The sequence below is a fragment of the Chelonia mydas genome, chromosome 15, assembly GCF_015237465.2.
Source record: "Chelonia mydas isolate rCheMyd1 chromosome 15, rCheMyd1.pri.v2, whole genome shotgun sequence".
NCBI lineage: Eukaryota > Metazoa > Chordata > Testudines > Cheloniidae > Chelonia > Chelonia mydas.
Genome location: NC_057856.1, coordinates 14113164 through 14132942, shown reverse-complemented (window position 1 = coordinate 14132942; position 19779 = coordinate 14113164). Strand labels below are relative to the sequence as shown.

The 19779-nt window shown below is 55.6% G+C and overlaps 6 protein-coding genes and 1 gene segment (V, D, J or C); all 7 read right to left on the bottom strand.

Annotated features, from left to right (window-relative positions):
• LOC102937026 (immunoglobulin lambda-1 light chain) overlaps window positions 1-19779 on the bottom strand; it is a 537592-nt gene that overhangs the window by 27782 nt on the left and 490031 nt on the right. The window lies entirely within an intron of this gene.
• The window catches only part of LOC102941305 (immunoglobulin lambda variable 3-21), a 550568-nt gene that overhangs the window by 48626 nt on the left and 482163 nt on the right, over window positions 1-19779 (bottom strand). The gene's annotated exons all lie outside the window — the stretch shown is intronic.
• The window catches only part of LOC122461352 (immunoglobulin lambda-1 light chain-like), a 567620-nt gene that overhangs the window by 77123 nt on the left and 470718 nt on the right, over window positions 1-19779 (bottom strand). The gene's annotated exons all lie outside the window — the stretch shown is intronic.
• LOC102941083 (immunoglobulin lambda-1 light chain) overlaps window positions 1-19779 on the bottom strand; it is a 389283-nt gene that overhangs the window by 19954 nt on the left and 349550 nt on the right. For 4 of the 49 annotated variants that reach the window (XM_043529678.1, XM_043529675.1, XM_043529677.1 and 1 more), the window contains exon 3: window positions 14493-14644. The exons of 31 other annotated variants lie outside the window; for them this stretch is intronic. In XM_043529678.1, the coding sequence (XP_043385613.1) occupies window positions 14493-14644 (152 nt within the window). Of the gene's footprint in view, window positions 1-7428; window positions 7436-9633; window positions 9642-10546; window positions 10847-10980; window positions 11050-14492; window positions 14796-14943; window positions 15048-18284; window positions 18582-18715; window positions 18800-19779 lie in introns of those variants that run through there. 14 more of the 49 variants (XM_043529673.1, XM_043529671.1, XM_043529674.1 and 11 more) reach the window with 11 other exon arrangements.
• Window positions 1-19779, bottom strand: part of LOC122463057 (immunoglobulin lambda-1 light chain-like) — a 375063-nt gene that overhangs the window by 40803 nt on the left and 314481 nt on the right. The gene's annotated exons all lie outside the window — the stretch shown is intronic.
• LOC102935130 (immunoglobulin lambda-1 light chain-like) overlaps window positions 1-19779 on the bottom strand; it is a 376593-nt gene that overhangs the window by 63067 nt on the left and 293747 nt on the right. The window lies entirely within an intron of this gene.
• Window positions 1-19779, bottom strand: part of LOC119563806 — a 331177-nt gene that overhangs the window by 70889 nt on the left and 240509 nt on the right.

Here is a 19779-nt window from a genome sequence, read left to right as displayed (position 1 = left end):
GGAAGGGGCAGGGAGGCAGATCGACCCCGGGCTCCTGCATGGCGTTTTGCCCTGCGCTTTTGAACATTGCCGGACAGAGTAGAAATTGTCCATTTCCACCTTAGATCCCCGACACCGAGAGTGCCGAGGAACCGTAAATCTCCACAGAGTTCAGGTGTAATCACAATATCCTGGAAGAGCGTCTCTGCCTTTTGATGCCCTGGGCATTCATCCCACTCCTCTGAGGATTTGATTGAGAAGTAGAGCAACTGATGGGCTGCTGAGCAACCTGGCCACCCTCGTGAGAGGCAGGGGTGTGTCCCCTCTCCCTTTCCTCAGGACTCCTGGGGTTCTCAGTAGCAATGCCTGCTTGGCCGGGGCAGGAGCCCACAGGAGAGCTGTCTGCTGGGGGACTTTCCAACACTCCTCTGGGAGCAGAATAGGCCTCTCCACTCAGAGGAGCACGGAGCCCAGTCTGCACAGCGGTGGAGCCTGTGTCAGGGGAGGAGAGACTCAGCCCTTGCCCAGCCCGGCCCAGGACTCCGCGTGTGGCCAGCTCCCCAGCAGAGCTGTGCTGAGATGGCATCAGCCAGGGCCCCAACAGACAGAATCGCTCCGGGATTCCGGAGGGTCTCTCACTGTCCTTGTATATAACGAGTAGGGGGGGCACGGCCAGGTTTCTTCTGGTCCTACTGCACATACTATTCGTCAGTCTCTTCTCCTGTGCAGGTGTGGGGGTCGGGGGAGTGTGTGACAGGACGCGTGTGTCTGTGTGTGTGAGCAGGAGAGGGAGAGAGGCAGAGGCAGTGTGTGTTGGGGGAGAGTGAGTGTGTCGGCATGCTGTCTCGTAAGTTCGAACAGCTACTGGCCCAGAAACACCATGAGACTCTTCCCCTCTGTGCCAGGTGGACCCGGTGTGGGGCAGGCAGACTCAACCAGGCAGGATCCAAGTCTGAAGAGGCTCAGTGTGGGGGGATCTAGGTGTCTCACCTGTGTGGGACAATCTGGGTGTAGGCAGACTGTGGCAGGATGTGGATGCACAGGGGCTCGGGGAGGGGCGGGGTCCAAGTGCAGGGACAATGGGACTGTGCAGGGGCTTCCAGGTGAAGGTGGTTGGGGATCAATGGAGGGGTCTGGGCATGGGGGTCTCAGCGGTGGAGTCTGGGTGCAGTTGGGGGGTCAGTGGCATGGGGGTCTGGATGTGGGGGCTCAGGGTGATGGAGCTCAAAAGGGTCGGGGTTAGAGTGCAGGGAGGTCAGTGGGGGTGGTGTGGGTGCAGGGGTGGAGGTCTGAGTGCAGGGGGGCTCCAGATGCAGGAGTTGAGGTTCAGTGGGGTGGGGTTTGGATATGGAGAGCTAGGTGAGTTTTAGGTGCATGGGGTGAGGCTTGGTGGGGGTGTCTGGTATGGGAGGTCCAGATGCATGGGAGTTGGGGGGCTGGGGGAGCAGCTTCCCGTACAGTGTCCCCTCCCCCTGCAGCTGAGGAGCAATGGGGGCAAGAAGCAGGGGAGGATGCTGAGCTTGCTGCAGCTGGGGAAGGTTTTTTGGGGTGAGTCTGACACAGCCCCACACTCCTTGCAGGGGAAGAGGAAGTCTGTTCCTCTCCTGCCTCCAGCCCAGCCGGGACTAGCAGCTGATCCTGGTTCAGGGTTGGAGCTCCTGGCTGGGGTATCGCCAGCCCTGTGGTGATTGACTTCTTCACCGGCTGCTCCGGGTACCTGAAATGATGTACCTGAACTGCTAGGGAGTGGTGCGTGACTGCTCTTGCAGCGTCCCTTTGCCATGAGTTTTGTGGCCGCAAGAAACCCTGGCTGGTTTGGAGCTGTGTGTCCGATGGGACGGCTGCTGGCTGGTTAGGTGTCCCTGGGAGATGTGGCTGCTGCAGACCGATTGCTTGAGGAGTGAGTGGCTGCTGCTGGGCTCTGGAGTTGTGCTTGATTGGGGTTGGGACTGACCAGGATGGGTGACGCTGGGGGGCTCTGGGGTGCTATTGGAGCATGCTGCTAGGTGAGGCTCTGCTGGGAAGGGTGGGGCGGAGACCCTTCTGCACGGCACACTCCTGGAGGGGAGCCCCACTGAAAGACAGCGAGGAACAAGCTGAGCAATGGGGACCATGAGGATCAAGGCAACTGGCTCCTGACTGCTCCCCTTTGAGTGGTACTTCCCTGCAGCAGGACAGTGTGGGAAGGCTGAAGGCAACGCTTGCTCCCTCTGGGTGATAGCAGCCCCTGGGTTTTGGTGATCTTGTCGTGACCCTCGCACCACTCCAAGCAAGACTGCCAGTCGGAGAACCCCTGCCCCAGAGACCAGGGAGCAGAGAGGGAGTGGCTGGGAAGCTGGAATCCAAACAGTGGTCTCTAGGGTCCTTTGTCCAGCTCAGTCATGTGAGCGCTGTTGGGGAATAGAAAGCCCCAAAGCCCAGAGATCTCTCTAGCCCAGCAGTGTGTAGCCTGACTTGCTTTACGCTGGCCAAGTACACACTCTGAGCTCCAGCACTGTGAAGGTGAAGAGCACCCCCTGTTGGTCAGTGCTGCTGTTACTAAAATTATTCTGGCCGGGGTTTTACAAAAGCTGTAGACCCTCCATGCTGAGCTCATCACAAAGCGGGCCCCTACTCACTGTCTCTCACAGCCACAGGGAAAATCACTGTACAATTGCTTGCAGCATTCATGTTGTTCCTTTTTAGGGTGTTCTTCTCTGTGCTGGCTGCACTGATCACGTCATCAGCCTGGTCCCATCTTTGGAAGGGATTCCCCAGGGGTTTCGGAAGTTGCACCTGCCTAGATTAAGACGAATGCAACCCAAGCTAGGGAAGTCATCTCCTCCTAGCTGGTTTGCTATTGTTGTCTCTTCCTGTGACACTAATGTTCTGTTCTGATCCCAGGGGCACCCCACTGTGAGCGGTAGCGGATACTGGGGCCATGCAGGCCAGCTCTCCAGGGATAAGAGGGAAGGTCCTTGCGTGGATCAGTAACTGCTTAAAAGATAGGAAACAAAGAGTAGGAAAAAATGGTCAGTTTTCAGAGTGGAGAGAGGCAAATAGTGGAGTCCAGAAGGATCTGGGTAGGACCAGTGCTGTTCAACATCTTCCTAATTGGTCTGGAAAAGGGGCAATCAGCGAGGTGTCACAGTTTGCAGATGATACAAAACTACTCAAGATAATTTAGTCCAAAGCTCATTGCGAAGCAGTTCCAAAGGGATCTCTCAAAACTGGGCGACTGGGCAACAAAATGGCGGATGAAATTCAATGTTGGTGAATGCAAAGTAATACACAGTGGAAAACATCATCCCAACTATACATATAAAATGATGGGGTCGCCGTTAGCTGTTACCACTGAAGAGAGAGATCTTGCAGTCATTGTGGAGAGGTCTCTGAAAACGTCTGCTCAATGTGCAGCTGCAGTCAAAAAAGCGAACAGTGTTCGGAATGACAGGAAAGGGATAGATAAGAAGGCTGAAAATATCATCATGATACTATATAAAACCATGGTGTGCCCAGACTTTGAATATTGTGTGCAGTTCTGGACACCCCATGTCAAAAAAGACGTTTTAGAATTGGAAAAGGAATTTGTTTCGCGTGTGCATAGTCGTCTAGCCAAGCGATGGAATCTCCAGTGGGGTGATGCAGTTCTCCTGGGCCACCCTTGGACCTGGTCAGCAGCTTTCATTGACAAGTGTGTTACCGTCTGGGATACGCCGCAGCTGCACAAAGGGCTGCCACCAAAGCCCCAGCGATACTGGTCGGCTGCAGAGAGACCTGGCCCGGTCCGGAACCTGTTCAACAGGGACCATTGGCGATGGGGTAGGTCACAACCGAGCAGGCAAATTGTGGGGTCGGCGACGAGGGGCTGGTTGGAGCACGAGCACCCAAAGACGAACCAGCTAGTTTGCGAAGAAGATTGTTGCATGTCTTAACTTTAGCTGCTGTCTTCTTCAGGAGGAAATGATAACTCAGTGTGCGGTCAAAGGTCACAGCTAGATAGACCGGTTCTCCTTCATGCTTCACCTCCTGACCATTCAGATAAACATTCAGTTCTCGGGTTGCACTGGTGTGATGAAGACAGACCAAACTGGAGACTGTTTTTATGATGCTTGGCTGGAGGCAAAAAGTCTTCCAGCAGTCAGCGAACTTCATCATGTCCCGGTTTAAGGTGTCATCAGCTGGTGAAATGTCTGGGCTTGGGTACCGCAACAGATGTCGTCTGCGTAAATGAACTTTCATGGCTCTGTTGTTGGCAGGACATTGATGTAAGGATTGAACAGGGTTCGCGAAAGCACAGTACCCTGGGGTAACGCATTGCGCTGTCGTCTCCAAGTACTCGTCTTCTGCCCCATATGGACTCTGAATTGCCTATCGCGGAGGAATAGTTAAATGACGCCTGTGACCCAAGGTCGCAGGACCTATGATACCTTCCCGGGCAGGCCAGTGTGCTGTACCGTATCGTACACTGTGGTTAGATTGATGAAAACAGCGCCTGTTTTCAAGTTTTTCTGGAACCATTTTCAACAAATACGGTCAGTGCGAGTACTTGTTCGCATGTGCTATGGCCTCGGCGAAAGCTGGCTTGGTCAAGGCTCAAAATTCTCTCCACATCGGGTAACATGTTGTCACGGAGTGTCGGGGAGTCCAGGCCCTGCACCCCTCTTCCTGGGATTCACTGAGACTCTCAGCCAGCCAGTAAAACAGAAGGTTTATTGGACAACAGGAACACAGTCCAAAACAGAGCTTGTGGGTACACCCAGGACCCCTCAGTCAAGTCCTTCTGGGGGAGCAGGGAGCTTAGACCCCAGCCCTGGGGTTCCCTGTGTTCCTCCACCCAGCCCCAAACTGAAACTAAACCCACCCAGCTGGTTCCCTGCTGCAGCCTCCGTCCACATTCCTGGGCAGAGGTGTTACGTCCCCCTCCCCCTCCTGGCTCAGGTTACAGGCTGTCAGGTCTCCCATCCCCTGGGCACATTCCCAGATCAACACTTCACCCCTCCCTGCTACATCACATCGTCACACATGTGCGGTAGGACAGAGCGCTCCAGTGCCTTGAAGTACACCGACAGTAATGATATGGGATAATGGCTTGATGCTGGACTCGGGTCCTTTCCAGACTTTTGGAGGCCAATGACTTTTGCGGTGTGCCATATCTTCTGTAACCTACCGTCACTGATGATCCTGGTGACGAATTTCACACACCAAAGCCAAGCACGGGGGCCAAGGTTTTTCAGGAATTCTGGAGATAGCCCGCAGCTGTTCCACACTTGATGCTACCCAGTGTCTGTTCCAGCTCTGTTACAGTAAATGGTTGTGGGCAGCTTCTGATCTGGTGTACATATTGAAATATACACCATTCGTTCCTCACTTGTCTTCACACCTGTTTCTCCAAAGGTGCTCTGGCCACTCTCAGTAGGTGTCCGGCTACCTGGCTGGGTGTCACTGAAGGTCAGCAGGGTGTGTTGGGGGAGAGTGAGTGTGTCGGCATCCTGTCTGGTAAGTTCGAACAGCTGCTGTCCCAGAAACACCATAAGACTCTTCCCCTCTGTGCCAGGTGGACCCGGTGTGGGGCAGGCAGACTCAACCAGGCAGGATCCAAGTCTGAAGAGGCTCAGTGTGGGGGGATCTAGGTGTCCCAGCTGTGTGGGACAATCTGGGTGCAGGCAGACTGTGGCAGGATGTGGATGCACAGGGGCTCGGGGAGGGGCGGGGTCCAAGTGCAGGGACAATGGGACTGTGCAGGGGCTTCCAGGTGAAGGTGGTTGGGGATCAATGGAGGGGTCTGGTCATGGGGGTCTCAGTGGGGGAGTCAGGGTACAGTTACTTGGGGGATCTGTGGCATGGGGGTCTGGATGTGGGGCTCAGGGTGATGGAGCTCATAAGGGTCGGGGTTAGAGTGCAGGGAGGTCAGTGGGGGTGGTGTGGGTGCAGGGGTGGAGGTCTGGAGGCTGGGGGTCTGAGTGCAGGGGGTCTCCAGATGCAAGAGTTGAGGTTCAGTGGGGTGGGGTTTGGATATGGAGAGCTAGGTGAGTTTTAGGTGCACGGGGTGAGGCTTGGTGGGGGTGTCTGGATATGGAAGGTCCAGATGCATGGGCGTTGGGGGGATGGGGGAGCATGTCCCCGTACAGTGTCCCCTCCCCCTGCAGCTGAGGAGCGATGGGGGCAGGAAGCAGGGGAGGATGCTGAGCTTGCTGCAGCTGGGGAAGGTTTTTTGGGGTGAGTCTGACACAGCCCCATACTCCTTTCAGGGGAAGAGGAAGTCCCTTCCTCTCCTGCCTCCAGCCCAGCCAGGACTAGCAGCTGATTCTGGTTCAGGGTTGGTGCTCCTGGCTGGGGTATCGCCAGCCCTGTGGTGATTTACTTCTTCACCAGCTGCTCCGGGTACCTGAAATGATGTACCGGTGGTGCTAGGGAGTGGTGCGTGACTGCTCTTGCCGCGTCCCTTTGCCATGAGTTTTGTGGCCGCAAGAAACCCTGGCTGGTTTGGAGCTGTGTGTCCAATGGGACGGCTGCTGGCTGGTTAGGTGTCCCTGGGAGATGTGGCTGCTGCAGACCGATGGCTTGAGGAGTGAGGGGCTGCTGCTGGGCTCTGGAGTTGTGCTTGATTGGGGTTGGGACTGACCAGGATGGGTGCCGCTGGGGGGCTCTGGGGTGCTATTGGAGCATGCTGCTAGGTGAGGCTCCGCTGGGAAGGGTGGGGCAGAGACCCTTCTGCACGGCACACTCCTGGAGGGGAGCCCCACTGAAAGACAGCGAGGAACCAGCTGAGCAATGGGGACCATGAGGATCAAGGCAACTGGCTCCTGACTGCTCCCCTTTGAGTGGTACTTCCCAGCAGCAGGACAGTGTGGGCAGGCCGAAGGCAACGCTTGCCCCCTCTGGGTTATAGCAGCCCCTGGGTTTTGGGGATCTTATCGTGACCCTCGCAGCACTCCAAGCAAGACTGGCAGTCGGAGAACCCCTGCCCCAGAGACCAGGGAGCAGAGAGGGAGTGGCTGGGAGGTTGGAATCCAAACAGTGGTCTCTAGGGTCCCTTGTCCAGCTCAGTCATGTGAGCGCTGTTGGGGAATAGAAAGCCCCAAAGCCCAGAGATCTCTCTAGCCCAGCAGTGTGTAGCCTGACTTGCTTTACACTGCCCGAGTAGAGACTCTGAGCTCCAGCACTGTGAAGGTGAAGATCACCCCCTGTTGGTCAGTGCTGCTGTTACTAAAATTATTCTGGCCGGGGTTTTAGAAAAGGTTTTAGTCCCTCCATGCTGAGCTCATCACAAAGCGGGCCCCTACTCACTGTCTCTCACAGCCACAGGGAACATCACTGTACAATTGCTTGCAGCATTCATGTTGTTCCTTTTTAGGGTGTTCTTCTCTGTGCTGGCTGCACTGATCACGTCATCAGCCTGGTCCCATCTTTGGAAGGGATTCCCCAGGGGTTTCAGACGTTGCAACCCTGATATTCTATGATTCTATGAAGTCACCTCCTCCTAGCTGGTTTGCTATTGTTGTCTCTTCCTGGGACACTAATGTTCTGTTCTGATCCCAGGGGCACCCCACCGTGAGCGGTAGCGGATACTGGGGCCGTGCAGGCCAGCTCTCCAGGAATAAGAGGGAAGGTCCTTGCGTGGATCAGTAACTGCTTAAAAGATAGGAAACAAAGAGTAGGAAAAAATGGTCAGTTTTCAGAGTGGAGAGAGGCAAATAGTGGAGTCCAGAAGGATCTGGGTAGGACCAGTGCTGTTCAACATCTTCCTAACTGGTCTGGAAAAGGGGCAATCAGCGAGGTGTCACAGTTTGCAGATGATACAAAACTACTCAAGATAATTTAGTCCAAAGCTCATTGCGAAGCAGTTCCAAAGGGATCTCTCAAAACTGGGTGACTGGGCAACAAAATGGCAGATGAAATTCAATGTTGATGAATGCAAAGTAATGCACATTGGAAAACACCATCCCAACTCTACATATAAAATGATGGGGTCGCCGTTAGCTGTTACCACTCAAGAGAGAGATCCTGGAGTCATTGTGGAGAGGTCTCTGAAAACATCTGCTCAATGTGCAGCTGCAGTCAAAAAAGCGAACAGTGTTCGGAATGATAGGAAAGGGATAGATAAGAAGGCTGAAAATATCATCATGACACTATATAAAACCATGGTGTGCCCAGACCTTGAATATTATATGCAGTTCTGGACACCCCATGTCAAAAAAGACGTTTTAGAATTGGAAAAGGTATTTGTTTCGCGTGTGCATAGTCGTCTAGCCAAGCGATGGAATCTCCAGTGGCGTGATGCAGTTCTTCATCACTGAAGTCACTGAAGGTCGGCAGGGTGCAGGTGGCTGCTGCGCTGCTCCAAGGTGTTGGCGCGACTCCAACACTTGCATCTGGAGCAGGTAAAGCTCATCCTCTCGGTCGTCTCCTCCCATCTGGCTCGGCGAGCAGTGTCCAATGATTCGATCAGAGGGTCAGCGGCGTCTGGGTCACCAGACGCCTCCTACTGCTTGTGCAAGGCAGCGCTCTCCTCCTCGAGACAGGGGATGTAGACCGGGGAGCAACAGCGTGGGATGGCTCTGCAGGCTGCTTTGTAGACAGCACCACAGAAGCGAGGGTAGGTCTCATTTACTGAGAGATGCCAGGCTGGTATTGTCACTACTGTCTTCTCCAGCACTTCCTGATATCTTTCCCGGTCGGCCTTTCAGAAGTTCCACTGCTTCTATTTAGAACTCTTGACACCTGGGAGCTGTATCCCAATATGGATCAGGTAGAAAGAGGAACCACCAAAATGTGGTTCGAGGTATAGATCAGCTTCCATCTGAGGAGAGATTAAAAAGACTGGGAAGGTTCATCTTGGAGAACACATGGGGGAGATGATAGAGGTCCATAAAATCATGACCGGTGTGGAGAGAGTCAATAAGGACATGTTGTTAACCTGTCCCATAGCAATAGAACCAGGGATCACCCAATGAAATTAATAGGCAGCAGGTTTAAAAGAAACCTAAGCGAGTACTTCTTCACACAACGCACAGTCAACCTGTGGGATTCGTTGCCAGGGGATCTTGTGAAGGCCAAAGGAATAACTATGAGTGGAAAAAGAACTCGGTAAGTTCGTGGAGGATAGGTCCATCAATGGCTAGATTGCCAGCTGCTAGCACTGGACGAGAGGGGACGGATCACTCAGTAATTGCTTTGTTCTGTTCATTCCGTCTGAAGCTTCTGGCACTGGCCAGTGTGGGAAGCCAGGCTACTGGGATAGATGGACCATTGGTCTGAGCCAGGGTGGCCGTTCTTATGTTCTTAGAGGTGTCCACCTGGACCCCAGCAGTGAGAGTCTGAGGAGAGAACAGGGAAGACTAGGGAAGTGCTGGGCAACTGCTGAGAGTGGGGAAATGAGCTTTGCTGAGAAGAACAACTGTTGTGTGATGCGTTACAGGCAGAAACCAAACACAGCAGCTTGTGTGTTTTTGTTCCCCCCACCAGAGAACCTGGATGGGGGAAGGGGAGGGAGGAGTTTGTCTCACTTCCCCGTCTGACCAAGTCACGGGAACAGGCCCTGCTGTGCACCACAGCACTGTGATTATCAGCCTCGTCCTCTGCCAGGGCCCCGGAGATGGTTAAATAGCCGGCGTTACTGGACGTGTCTTCAGTTCAGCTCAGATCGAATCTGAAATGTTTTACGTATTTTGGAGTATTGTAAAAGTCTGGCTTGGAATGGTTAGAGTGTGGAGTTGTACGTGGGCTGCCCATTGTCTAGGTGAGCGCCCTCCCCACTGGGTAAATGAAGAATGGGGCGGGGGTGGGGTGTGTCAGGAACAGTAAGAGCAGCACCAGCCCCCCTCTGGCCAGTTTGTGACTGGCCAAAATGAGCCGGGTCCAATTTGTGCAGTTGGACCGAAACTGCACCTTTTGCTGAATAAGCTATTTGTCTGAAACGTTTGGAGCAGCTCTAGTTACGTGGAACTCACTTTGCCTTTCGATGCCCCGGGCTGAACCCAGTGGGGACTCTCAGCAAACCCCCTTTCGGGGCTGAGATCCCCCCTGAAGCGCTCGATCCCTGCTCTGCACAACTCCAGTCCGGCAGGTGCACACTGACAGCCCTCTGGACACTTGGTAACGGCATCACTGCCGTGTTTACCCCACTCCCCTGAGGATTGGATTCAGAAGAAGAGCAGCTGGTGGGCTACTGAGTAACCTGGCCACCTCCTGAGAGACAGCGGTGTGGCACCTCGCCCTTTCCTCAGGACCCTCTGGGGTTCTCACTAGCAATGGCTGCTTGGCCGGGGCAGGAGCCCACACGAGAGCTGTCTGCTGGGGGACTTCCTAATGCTCCGAATGGGCCTCTCAACTCACTGGAGTGCAGAGCCTGGAGCCTGCGCCAGGGGAGGGAAGACTCAGCCCTTTCCCACCCCAGTGGTTACTAAGGAGACAAAGTGTGAGGCCAGGCTGCCGAGAAGGGTTTGTGGGCAGATGAAATAAGACGCCTCCATTCCCAGCTCGGAAAGGGCCCCTCACGCTGTCGCAGAAAGAATGAGAATAAATGATCCCCTGTGTCAACGGGCAGTTTGTGTCTCACTTCCCCATCTGGCCGTGTCACTGTGAGTAGTGCTACTGTCCCTGTCCCACACCTGACAGTAATAATCAGCCTCGTCCTGCGCCTGGACTCCAGTGATGGTTAACGTGGCCGTGTTACCGGAGTAGGTGCCAGAGAATCGATCAGGGATTCCGGAAGGTCTGTAGCTACTACGATATATAAGGAGTAGGGGGGCGCTGCCAGGTTTCTGTTGGTACCACTGCAAATTCTTGCTACCAATGTTGTTCCCTGAGCAGGTGAGTTGAGCGTTTTGCCCTGGAGACACAGACGCTGAAGGCGGCTGAGTCAGCACGTACTGGGCAAGAGAACCTGAGACAGGAGGAGAAAACATGGGGATACAATCAATATTTCAAGAGCTAACCCACCACAGGCCGTGCAGGAACCCAAGGAAGAGAAAATCCCCTGACTAAAGAGATGGAGAAAAACTCTCCCGCTTCTAATACCTGAGCAGTACGTGAGCAGCGTGAGGAGCAGAGGGGCCCAGGCCATGATGGATCCAGACGAGCTCGGCTTCCTGATGCAAACGGGCCTGTGTCTGGGACCCTCCAATTCTCTCTTAAACCCCCAGTGCTGGAGAACGGCCCCTTCATGCAAATCAGCCCCCTGCTCACTGGCTGCTGCTGCCTTTCACTCCCCAAGAGCGAAGGGACTCAGGGGAGAGCCTCTCTGCATAAATCCCCTCAGACACCTATAGGGGAAAGGACTGCTTTGCTTTTCATCAGCAAGAAGAAAGTTTAGCTCATCCCAGAGGTGAGCAGCTCCCAATGGGTCTGGTCTGCTCAGAACGTCAAGTGCAGACCCCTCTCCCCAGAAGTCTCCAATTTGATCTGCCTGAGACCTCAAATTAAACTGTGGTTTCTTCTCATGCTCCCAGGCCACAATAGTTTTCAGAGTTATGCCACCATTTTCGTTCATTGCAGGAAAAAATGGTGTCCAGTTTTGGGGTGATCATTTCTGGGGTGCTGGATGGTGTGGGTGCTGTTGGATGGGGACTGGAATTGGGCTAATTTTGGAGTGGGGGCTGGGCGCGCTGACAGCCCCTGCCTCTGAGCGTGTGGCACACGCACCTTCCCCAACACCTAGGGCCGGTGCACACAAGCACTCAAAGCCACTCCCTGCGGTTTAGTTGGCTCCCACAGATCATTATAGCCCCTTGGTGGCCAGCGTCGCACTTGCCATGATCACGTCCCTGACTCTCCAGGCCTGTAGGGAACATTGCTATCCAGTCCCTTCCAGCATTCAGCCTCTTCCTTCCAGGATGTCCTTCTCCACACTAACCAGGTGATCAGGCCCTTGGCTGAGTCCCGTTGGGCAGAGATCAGTCAGGTATTCAGGCAGCTGGAGGAAGATTAAGACATTCTAGAGCTGGGCAGCCAGCGGGGTGCGGCTACATGAATCTAACTCCGTGAGACACAGACAGACCCGTCCCCAGGGGAAGGGGCAGGGAGGCAGATCCACCCCGGGCTGCTGCATGGCTTTTTACCCTGCCCTTTTGAACATTGCCGGACAGAGTAGAAATTGTCCATTTCCACCTTAGATCCCCTACACCGAGAGTGCCGAGGATCCGTAAATCTCCACAGAGCTCAGGTGTAATCACAATATCCTGGAAGAGCGTCTCTGCCTTTTGATGCCCTGGGCATTCATCCCACTCCCCTGAGGGTTTGATTGTGGAGTAGAGCAACTGATGGGCTGCTGAGCAACCTGGCCACCCTCGTGAGAGGCAGGGGTGTGTCCCCTCTCCCTTTCTCAGGACCCCTGGGGTTCTCAGTAGCAATGCCTGCTTGGCCGGGGCAGGAGCCCACAGGAGAGCTGTCTGCCGGGGGACTTTCCAACACTCCTCTGGGAGCAGAATGGGCCTCTCCACTCAGAGGAGCACGGAGCCCTGTCTGCACAGCGGTGGAGCCTGTTTCAGGGGAGGAGAGACTCAGCCCTTGCCCAGCCCGGCCCAGGACTCCGCATGTGGCCAGCTCCCCAGCAGAGCTGTGCTGAGATGCCATCAGCCAGGGCCCCAACAGACACAATCGCTCCGGGATTCCGGAGGGTCTCTCACTGTCCTTGTATATAATGAGTAGCGGGGGCACGGCCAGGTTTCTTGTGGTCCTACTGCACATACTAATCGTCAGTCTCTTCTCCTGTGCAGGTGTGGGGGTCGGGGGGAGTGTGTGACAGGACGCGTGTGTCTGTGTGTGTGAGCGGGAGAGGGAGAAAGACAGAGGCAGTGTGTGTTCTGGGAGAGTGAGTGTGTCGGCATGCTGTCTCGGAAGTTGGAACAGCTGCTGTCCCAGAAACACCATGAGACTCTTCCCCTCTGTGCCAGGTGGACCCGGTGTGGGGCAGGCAGCATCCAAGTCTGAAGAGGCTCAGTGTGGATGCATCTAGGTGTCCCATGTGTGTGGGACAATCTGGGTGCAGGCAGACTGTGGCAGGATGTGGATGCGCAGGGGCTCGGGGAGGGGCAGGGTCCAAGTGCAGGGACAATGGGACCTTGCAGGGGCTTCCAGGTGAAGGTGGTTGGGGATCAATGGAGGGGTCTGGGCATGGGGGTGTCAGCGGGGGAGTCTGGGTGCAGTTAGTTGGTGGGTCAGTGGCACGGGGGTCTGGATGTGGGGGCTCAGGGTGATGCAGGGGGGTGGAGCTCATAAGGGTCGGGGTTTGAGTGCAGGGAGGTCAGTGGGGGTGGTGTGGGTGCAGGGGTGGCGGTCTGGAGGCAGGGGAACTGGGTGTAGGGGGGCTCCAGATGCAGGAGTTGAGGTTCAGTGGGGTGGGGTTTGGGTATGGAGAGCTAGGTGAGTTTTAGATGCACGGGGTGAGGCTTGATGGGGGTGTCTGGATATGGGAGGTCCAGATGCATGGGCGTTGGGGGGATGGGGGAGCAGCTCCCCGTGCAGTGTCCCCTCCCCCTGCAGCTGAGGAGCGCTGGGGGCAGGAAGCAGGGGAGGATGCTGAGCTTGCTGCAGCTGGGGAAGGTTTTTTGGGGTGAGTCTGACACAGTCCCACACTCCTTGCAGGGGAAGAGGAAGTCCCTTCCTCTCCTGCCTCCAGCCCAGCCGGGACTAGCAGCTGATCCTGGTTCAGGGTTGGAGCTCCTGGCTGGGGTATCGCCAGCCCTGTGGTGACTGACTTCTCCAACGGCTGCTCCGGGTACCTGAAATGATGTAATGATGAGCTGCTAGGGAGTGGTGCGTGAATGCTTTTGCAGCGTCCCTTTGCTTCTCTGTTAGAAAGTCATTTTTCTGCAGGGAAGCAAAGAAATCTGGGGAGACATGAATTCTGTGTTCAGGCAGTGGTGCAGGATTCCCCCGGGAGTAACGCCATTCTGCAGCTTGTGGAAGATCAGCCGCCCCCAGTGGTCAATGTCTCACACGCCCTGATGACGTTCCTCTGCATGGCTGTGGAGAAGCATCACAACACAGTCATTGCAGCACACAGGCTGTTCCTCGCAGCCTGCTCTGCCTCTCTGTGTCATCCACGCCATCAACTTGGAGATCAGTGTCCAGCCTTGGACTGTTACCAGGTGAGGGGCGTCCTCATTCTGGGGGACAACAGAAGAGGAGGCAGAGTTCAGAGCTGTAACAGAGCCAGGGGTGGGTCTAATTCTTGTTTCTCCCTGTAAGAAGAATGAGGAGGAGATCCCATTGCTCCCTGCATCAGCCTTTGGCTTTGCAAGCATCGGGGTGAAATCTTGGCCCCACTGAATTCACGGGGATTTTGCCAGTGACATCAATGGGGCCAGGATTCTCCCCCATGCAGGGAGGTGAGATGGCTCCCAGGGCTTACTAAGGAGCCATACTGTGACCCCAGGCTGCTGAGAAGGGTTTGTGGGCAGATGAAATAAGAAGCCTCCATTCCCACCTTGGAAAGGGCCCCTCACACAGCTACAGGAAGAAGGAGAATAAATGTGCCCCTTTGACAACAGAGGTTTGTGTCTCACTTCCCCGTCTGACTGTGTCACTGTGAGCAGAGCTACTGTCATTGTCCCACCGCTCACAGTAATAATCAGCCTCGTCCTGCGCCTGGACTCCAGTGATGGTTAACGTGGCCGTGTTACCGGAGTTGGCCCCAGAGAATCGATCGGGGATTCCGGAGGGTCTGCTGCTATCACCATATATAACGAGTACGGGGGCACGGCCAGGTTTCTGCTGGTACCACTGCACATACTGTTTGTCAATCTTTTCTCCTGTGCAGGTGAGTTGAGCATTTTGCCCTGGAGACACAGACACTGCAGGCGGCTGGGTCAGCACGTACTGGGCGAGCGAACCTGCAAGAGGAGGAGAAAACACGGGGATAAGATCATGATGCTTAAAGCTCTGGGCCAGCAGCCGGGGGAACCAGGGGGAGAAATAGCTCTAAAATCAAAGACGCTCTTTGATTGAAAGACTGAGATAAGCCCCCCTCCCTTGCCACACCTGAGCAGTACGTGACCAGTGTGAGGAGCAGAGGGGCCCAGGCCATGGTGGATCCAGACGAGCTCGGTTTCCTGAGGCAAACGGGTCTGTGTCTGGAACTCTCCAATTCTCTCTTAAACCCCCAGCGCTGGAGAACGGCCCCTTCATGCAAATCTGCCCCCTGCTCACTGGCTGCTGCTGGTACCTCCCTCCCCTCAGAGACAGCTACGGACAGACCCAAGAATTGTTTTGTTTCCCATTTGCAAGGAAAAATGTAGCTTATCTTGGGGGTGAGGGGCTCCCGAAGTGCTGTGTCTGCTCAGACCGTTACCGTTCAGAGCACTCCCCCTGGAGTGAGGAGTCTCCAACGTTGTCTGCTTGGCACTGCAAAGCTAGCTGGGTTTCTTGTCATAACCCTGACCCACAGTCTTTTGCAGCTGCAAGAAACCCTGGCTGGTTTGGGTCTGTGTGTCCTTGGTGGGATGGGTGCAGGGACTTGCTGGCGGTGCAGGTTGTGCAGGTGTCTCTGAGAGGTTTGGCGGGTGCGGACTGATGGCTTCTGGGATTCGCAGCTGCTGCCCGGGGCAGGTGTTAGCCTGGGGTTTGGGAGCGGACAATGTGGCGGCTGCTGGGTGGTGGACGTGCGGTTGGGTGGTTATGGTGCTCCTGGAAGATGCTGCTGAGGGATGTCCTGCTGGAAAGGGGTAGGGGAGGGGCTGAAACCCTTCTGCGCTGCACACTGCTCACGGGAAGCTCACTGAAAGATGGTGAGGAACCAGCTGAGGATACTGTGAGCAATGGGGCCCCTGGTGAGCAAGGCAGCTGGCTCTTGATGGATTTTTGTGGCTTTCCCTGCAGAAGGACCTGGTGTGGGCAGGGGGACGGGAATGTGGCAGCAGAAGAGGGAGAGAACTTCTGCTTCTCTCCCCTTCGCTTCCCCCTCCCAGGTCAGAGCAGCCCCTGGGTTTTGGTGATCTTGTCATGACCCTCCAGCCAGTCTGAGCACCCCTGCTCCAGGGCGCAGGGAGCAGAGAGGGGAGGGGAGTGGCTGGGGAGTGAGAATCTAAAGCACAGTGTCCTCCAGGGTCACATTGGAAAGGGGAAAGTTGTTGGGGTATGAAAAGCCCCAAGTCCAGAGATGTCTCTGTCCCCCCAGTTTGTAGCCTGGCACCTGGACACGGCTGCACTCACCCAGATGCCCAGCTCCAGCACTGGAGAGAGGACGAGCTCCCCCGCGTGGTCAGTGTTGCTATTACTACGATCAGTCCTTCCAGCGTTTCACAAGAGGTCAGGCCCGGCACGCTGAGCTCATGGGAACGCTGCCCCCTCCTGACTGTCTCATAGCTGCAGGGAACAGCGATGTACGCTTGTTTCCAACGTTCACGCTGTTCCTTTTCAGGATTTTTGGGGCTGTGGGATGCAGGCTGAGGCTGCGGCAGGTGATGGAGTGGGTGCTGGATGGGGTGGGTGCTGTTGGGTGGGGATGGGTGTTGGGGCCCCATGCTGCACCCAGCGGGGACTGCAAACAAACCCTCTTGTGGGGGTGAGATCCCCCATGGAGCACTCGATCCCTGCTCTGCACAGCTCCAGTATGGCAGGTGCATGGTGAAAACCCTCAGGAGAGCTGGTAACGGCATCGCTGCCGTATTCACCCCACTCCCCTGAGGATTTGATTCAGAAGTAGAGCAACTGATGGGCAGCTGATGAACCTGGCCACCCTCGTGAGAGGCAGGGGTGTGTCCCCTCTCCCTTTCCTCAGGACCCCTGGGGTTCTCAGTAGCAATGCCTGCTTGGCTGGGGCAGAAGCCCACAGGGGAGCTGTCTGCTGGGGCCTTTTCAACACTCCTCTGGGAGCAGAATGGGGCTCTAAACTCACGGGTGCACGGAGCCCTGTCTGCACAGCGGTGGAGCCTGTGCCAGGGTAGGGAAGACTCAACCCTGACTCACCCCAGCACAGGACTCTGCGTGTGGCCAGGAGACCTCGGCTGAGATGGCATCAGTAACTCCGGTCCATCGCAACTGGTCATTTTGCACGGTTTCAATCTCTGCTGATCCTATGGCTCAGCTCTGTGCTATCTGCATTGCTGGGCAGGCAGGGAAGGTCTGTGGGGTGTCCTTGGTTGCAGTGGGGTGTATGTCGCGCAGGAAAGCAGCACTCTTCAGTCTGGGGCTGAATAGAGGTTTGCAGAAGCGATTGTGAAGTTGTTGTTAACCACGTTCGATCTCCCTCCCAGAATGGCCCCAGCAGGGAGCAGAGAGGGGCAGGTAGCCACCAGCAGCAGCCCTGAGCCTGCCCCAGCAGGAGGGGTGAGAGGCAGCGCTCAGGGCACAGGCCTTGGAGCCGGGAACTCTGCAGTTCTGGTCCCAGCTCCTGCACTGAGTGGACGGTGATCGTTGCGGAAGTAGCAGACGTGCATTCTGGGACTTCTTGTTTTAAGCCGGGATCAGTGAACCCAGCCCAGTGCATTCACACTGCCTCCCTCACCCCGGTGTCAGGGCTGTGCTAACGAACCTTCGCCCTCCCTCATGGCTCTGAGAATTTGGCGCAGCTCTGTGCGGTCAGAGCCCTCCTGCTCCTGTGCGCTTCCCCTCAGAAATCAGCCCTTTGACATTCCCGTTAGTCAGAGACTGAGGCTCTTCTCCTTCCTGCTGGTGCCACGTGGGGGCTTGTCACAGGCCTCGGCCCCAGCTCGCGAGCAGGCTGTTGTGTAGGATATCCGGAGGCTGGGAGGGGTCTGAGAGTTCTCCGGGGTGCAGGACACAGACGCCCCCAAGGCCCATGGGGATGGAGAGCAGGGAAAAGTGAGCTCTCGTTGCCGGCTCCAGGAGCCTGACACTAAAGTGATCTTCTCCAGTGCCAGGGTCCGTCCTGCATTCCCACTGTGGGGCCGTGTGTGTGTGGTGTTGATGTCTAGACAAAGCTGTGAGGAGAAGAGAACGTGTCTCACTTTGGCAGGAGAAGTTTGGAGAACAGTGTCTAGCCCTGGACTGTTGCCAGATGAGGGGCACCCTCATGCCCGGGGGTATCATAGGAGAGGTGAGATGAGAGACTGACACGGAGCCAGGCACGGGGTGCGAGTCCAGTTTGTCCCTCTAACAGGAATGGGGACGAGCTCCCCTCGCTCTCTGAATTGTCCTTTAGAGCTCTGTGCATTGGGGTGAGATTGTTCACAAGGGTTATGAGGCAGATGCAGCGTGGTCCCAGGCTCTGCCTGGAAGGATTTCTGGGTAGATTAAATGGGATACCTGCTTCCCTGCCTCTGAAATGGCCCCTCACACTGTCACAGGACGTATGCTATTACACGTTGCCCTTTGATGACGAGAGGTTTGTGTCTCACTTCCCCATCTGGCTGGGTCACTGTGAGCAGTGCCGCTGTCCCCCACCTGACAGTAATAATCAGCCTCGTCCTGCGCCTGGACTCCAGTGATGGTTAACGTGGCCGTGTTACCAGATTTGGCACCAGAGAATCGATCGGGGATTCCGGAGGGTCTGCTGCTACTACCGTATATAAGGAGTAGGGGGGCGCTGCCAGGTTTCTGTTGGTACCACTGCACACTCTTGCTACCAATGTTGCTTCCCGAACAGGTCAGTTGAGCGTTTTGCCCTGGAGACAGAGAGACTGAAGGCGGCTGAGTCAGCACGTACTGGGCGAGAGAACCTGAGACAGGAGGAGAAAACATGGGGATAAAATCAATATTTAGTGATCTAACCCACCACAGGCTGTGCAGGAACCCGAGGAAAAGAAAATCCCCTGACTAAAGAGACGGAGAAAAACTCTCCCGCTTAAAATACCTGAGCAGTAAGTGAGCAGCGTGAGGAGCAGAGGGGCCCAGGCCATGGTGGGAATCCAGACGAGCTCGGCTTCCTGAGGCAAAAGGGTCTGTGTCTGGGACCTGCCAATTGTCTCTTAAACCCGCAGTGCTGGAGAACGGCCCCTTCATGCAAATCAGCTCCCCGCTCACTGGCTGCTGCTGCCTTTCACTCCCCAAGAGCGAAGGGACCCAGGGGAGAGCCTCTCTGCATCAATCCCCTCAGACACCGGTAGGGGAAAGGACTGCTTTGCCTTTCATTGGCAAGGGGAAAGTGTAGCTCGTCCCAGAGGTGAGCAGCTCCCAATGGGTCTGGTGTACTCAGAACGTCAAGTGCAGACCCCTCTCCCCAGACATCTCCAATTTTACCTGCTTTGGACCTCAAAGAATAGTGTGGTTTCTTCTCATGCCCCCAGGCCACAATAGTTTTCAGAGTCATTCCACCATTTTCAGTCATTGCAGGAAGAAATGCTGACCAGTTTTGGGGTGAGCATTTCTGGTATGCTGGATGGTGTGGGTGCTGTTGGATGGGGGCTGGTGTTGGGGCTGGTTCTGTTAGATTGGGACTGGTGTGGGTGCTGGTTATGGAGTGGGTGCTGGATGGGTGGGTGCTGTTGGATGGGTGTTGGGACAGGTTATGGAGTGGGTGCTGAATGATGTGGGTGCTCTTGGGTGGGGACTAATGTTGGGGCAGCTTATAGAGTGGGTGCTGGATGGGTGGGTGCTGTTGGATGGAGACTGGAATTGGGGTAGTTTCGGAGTGGGGGCTGGATGAGGGCAGTTGATATTTTCAGACTTTACATCAATCCATGGTTCCCAGGACTGTCCCGATGTGACGCAGAAACTCCCCATTCCACGGGGCTGGCTGGACTTGGCTCCTCACTCTGGGAACTGCAACCTAGGCCCTCGTGAGCGGGTCACAGCCCTGCTCAGGTCTGGCCCGGCCGCCCCACGGGAATGAGTGAGGAACTGCTGGTTCATCTTTTCTTTCTCCCTTTAAGCCGTCGTGCCAAGTGCGATGCCCTGTTTATTTCTGGCAGCCCTCGC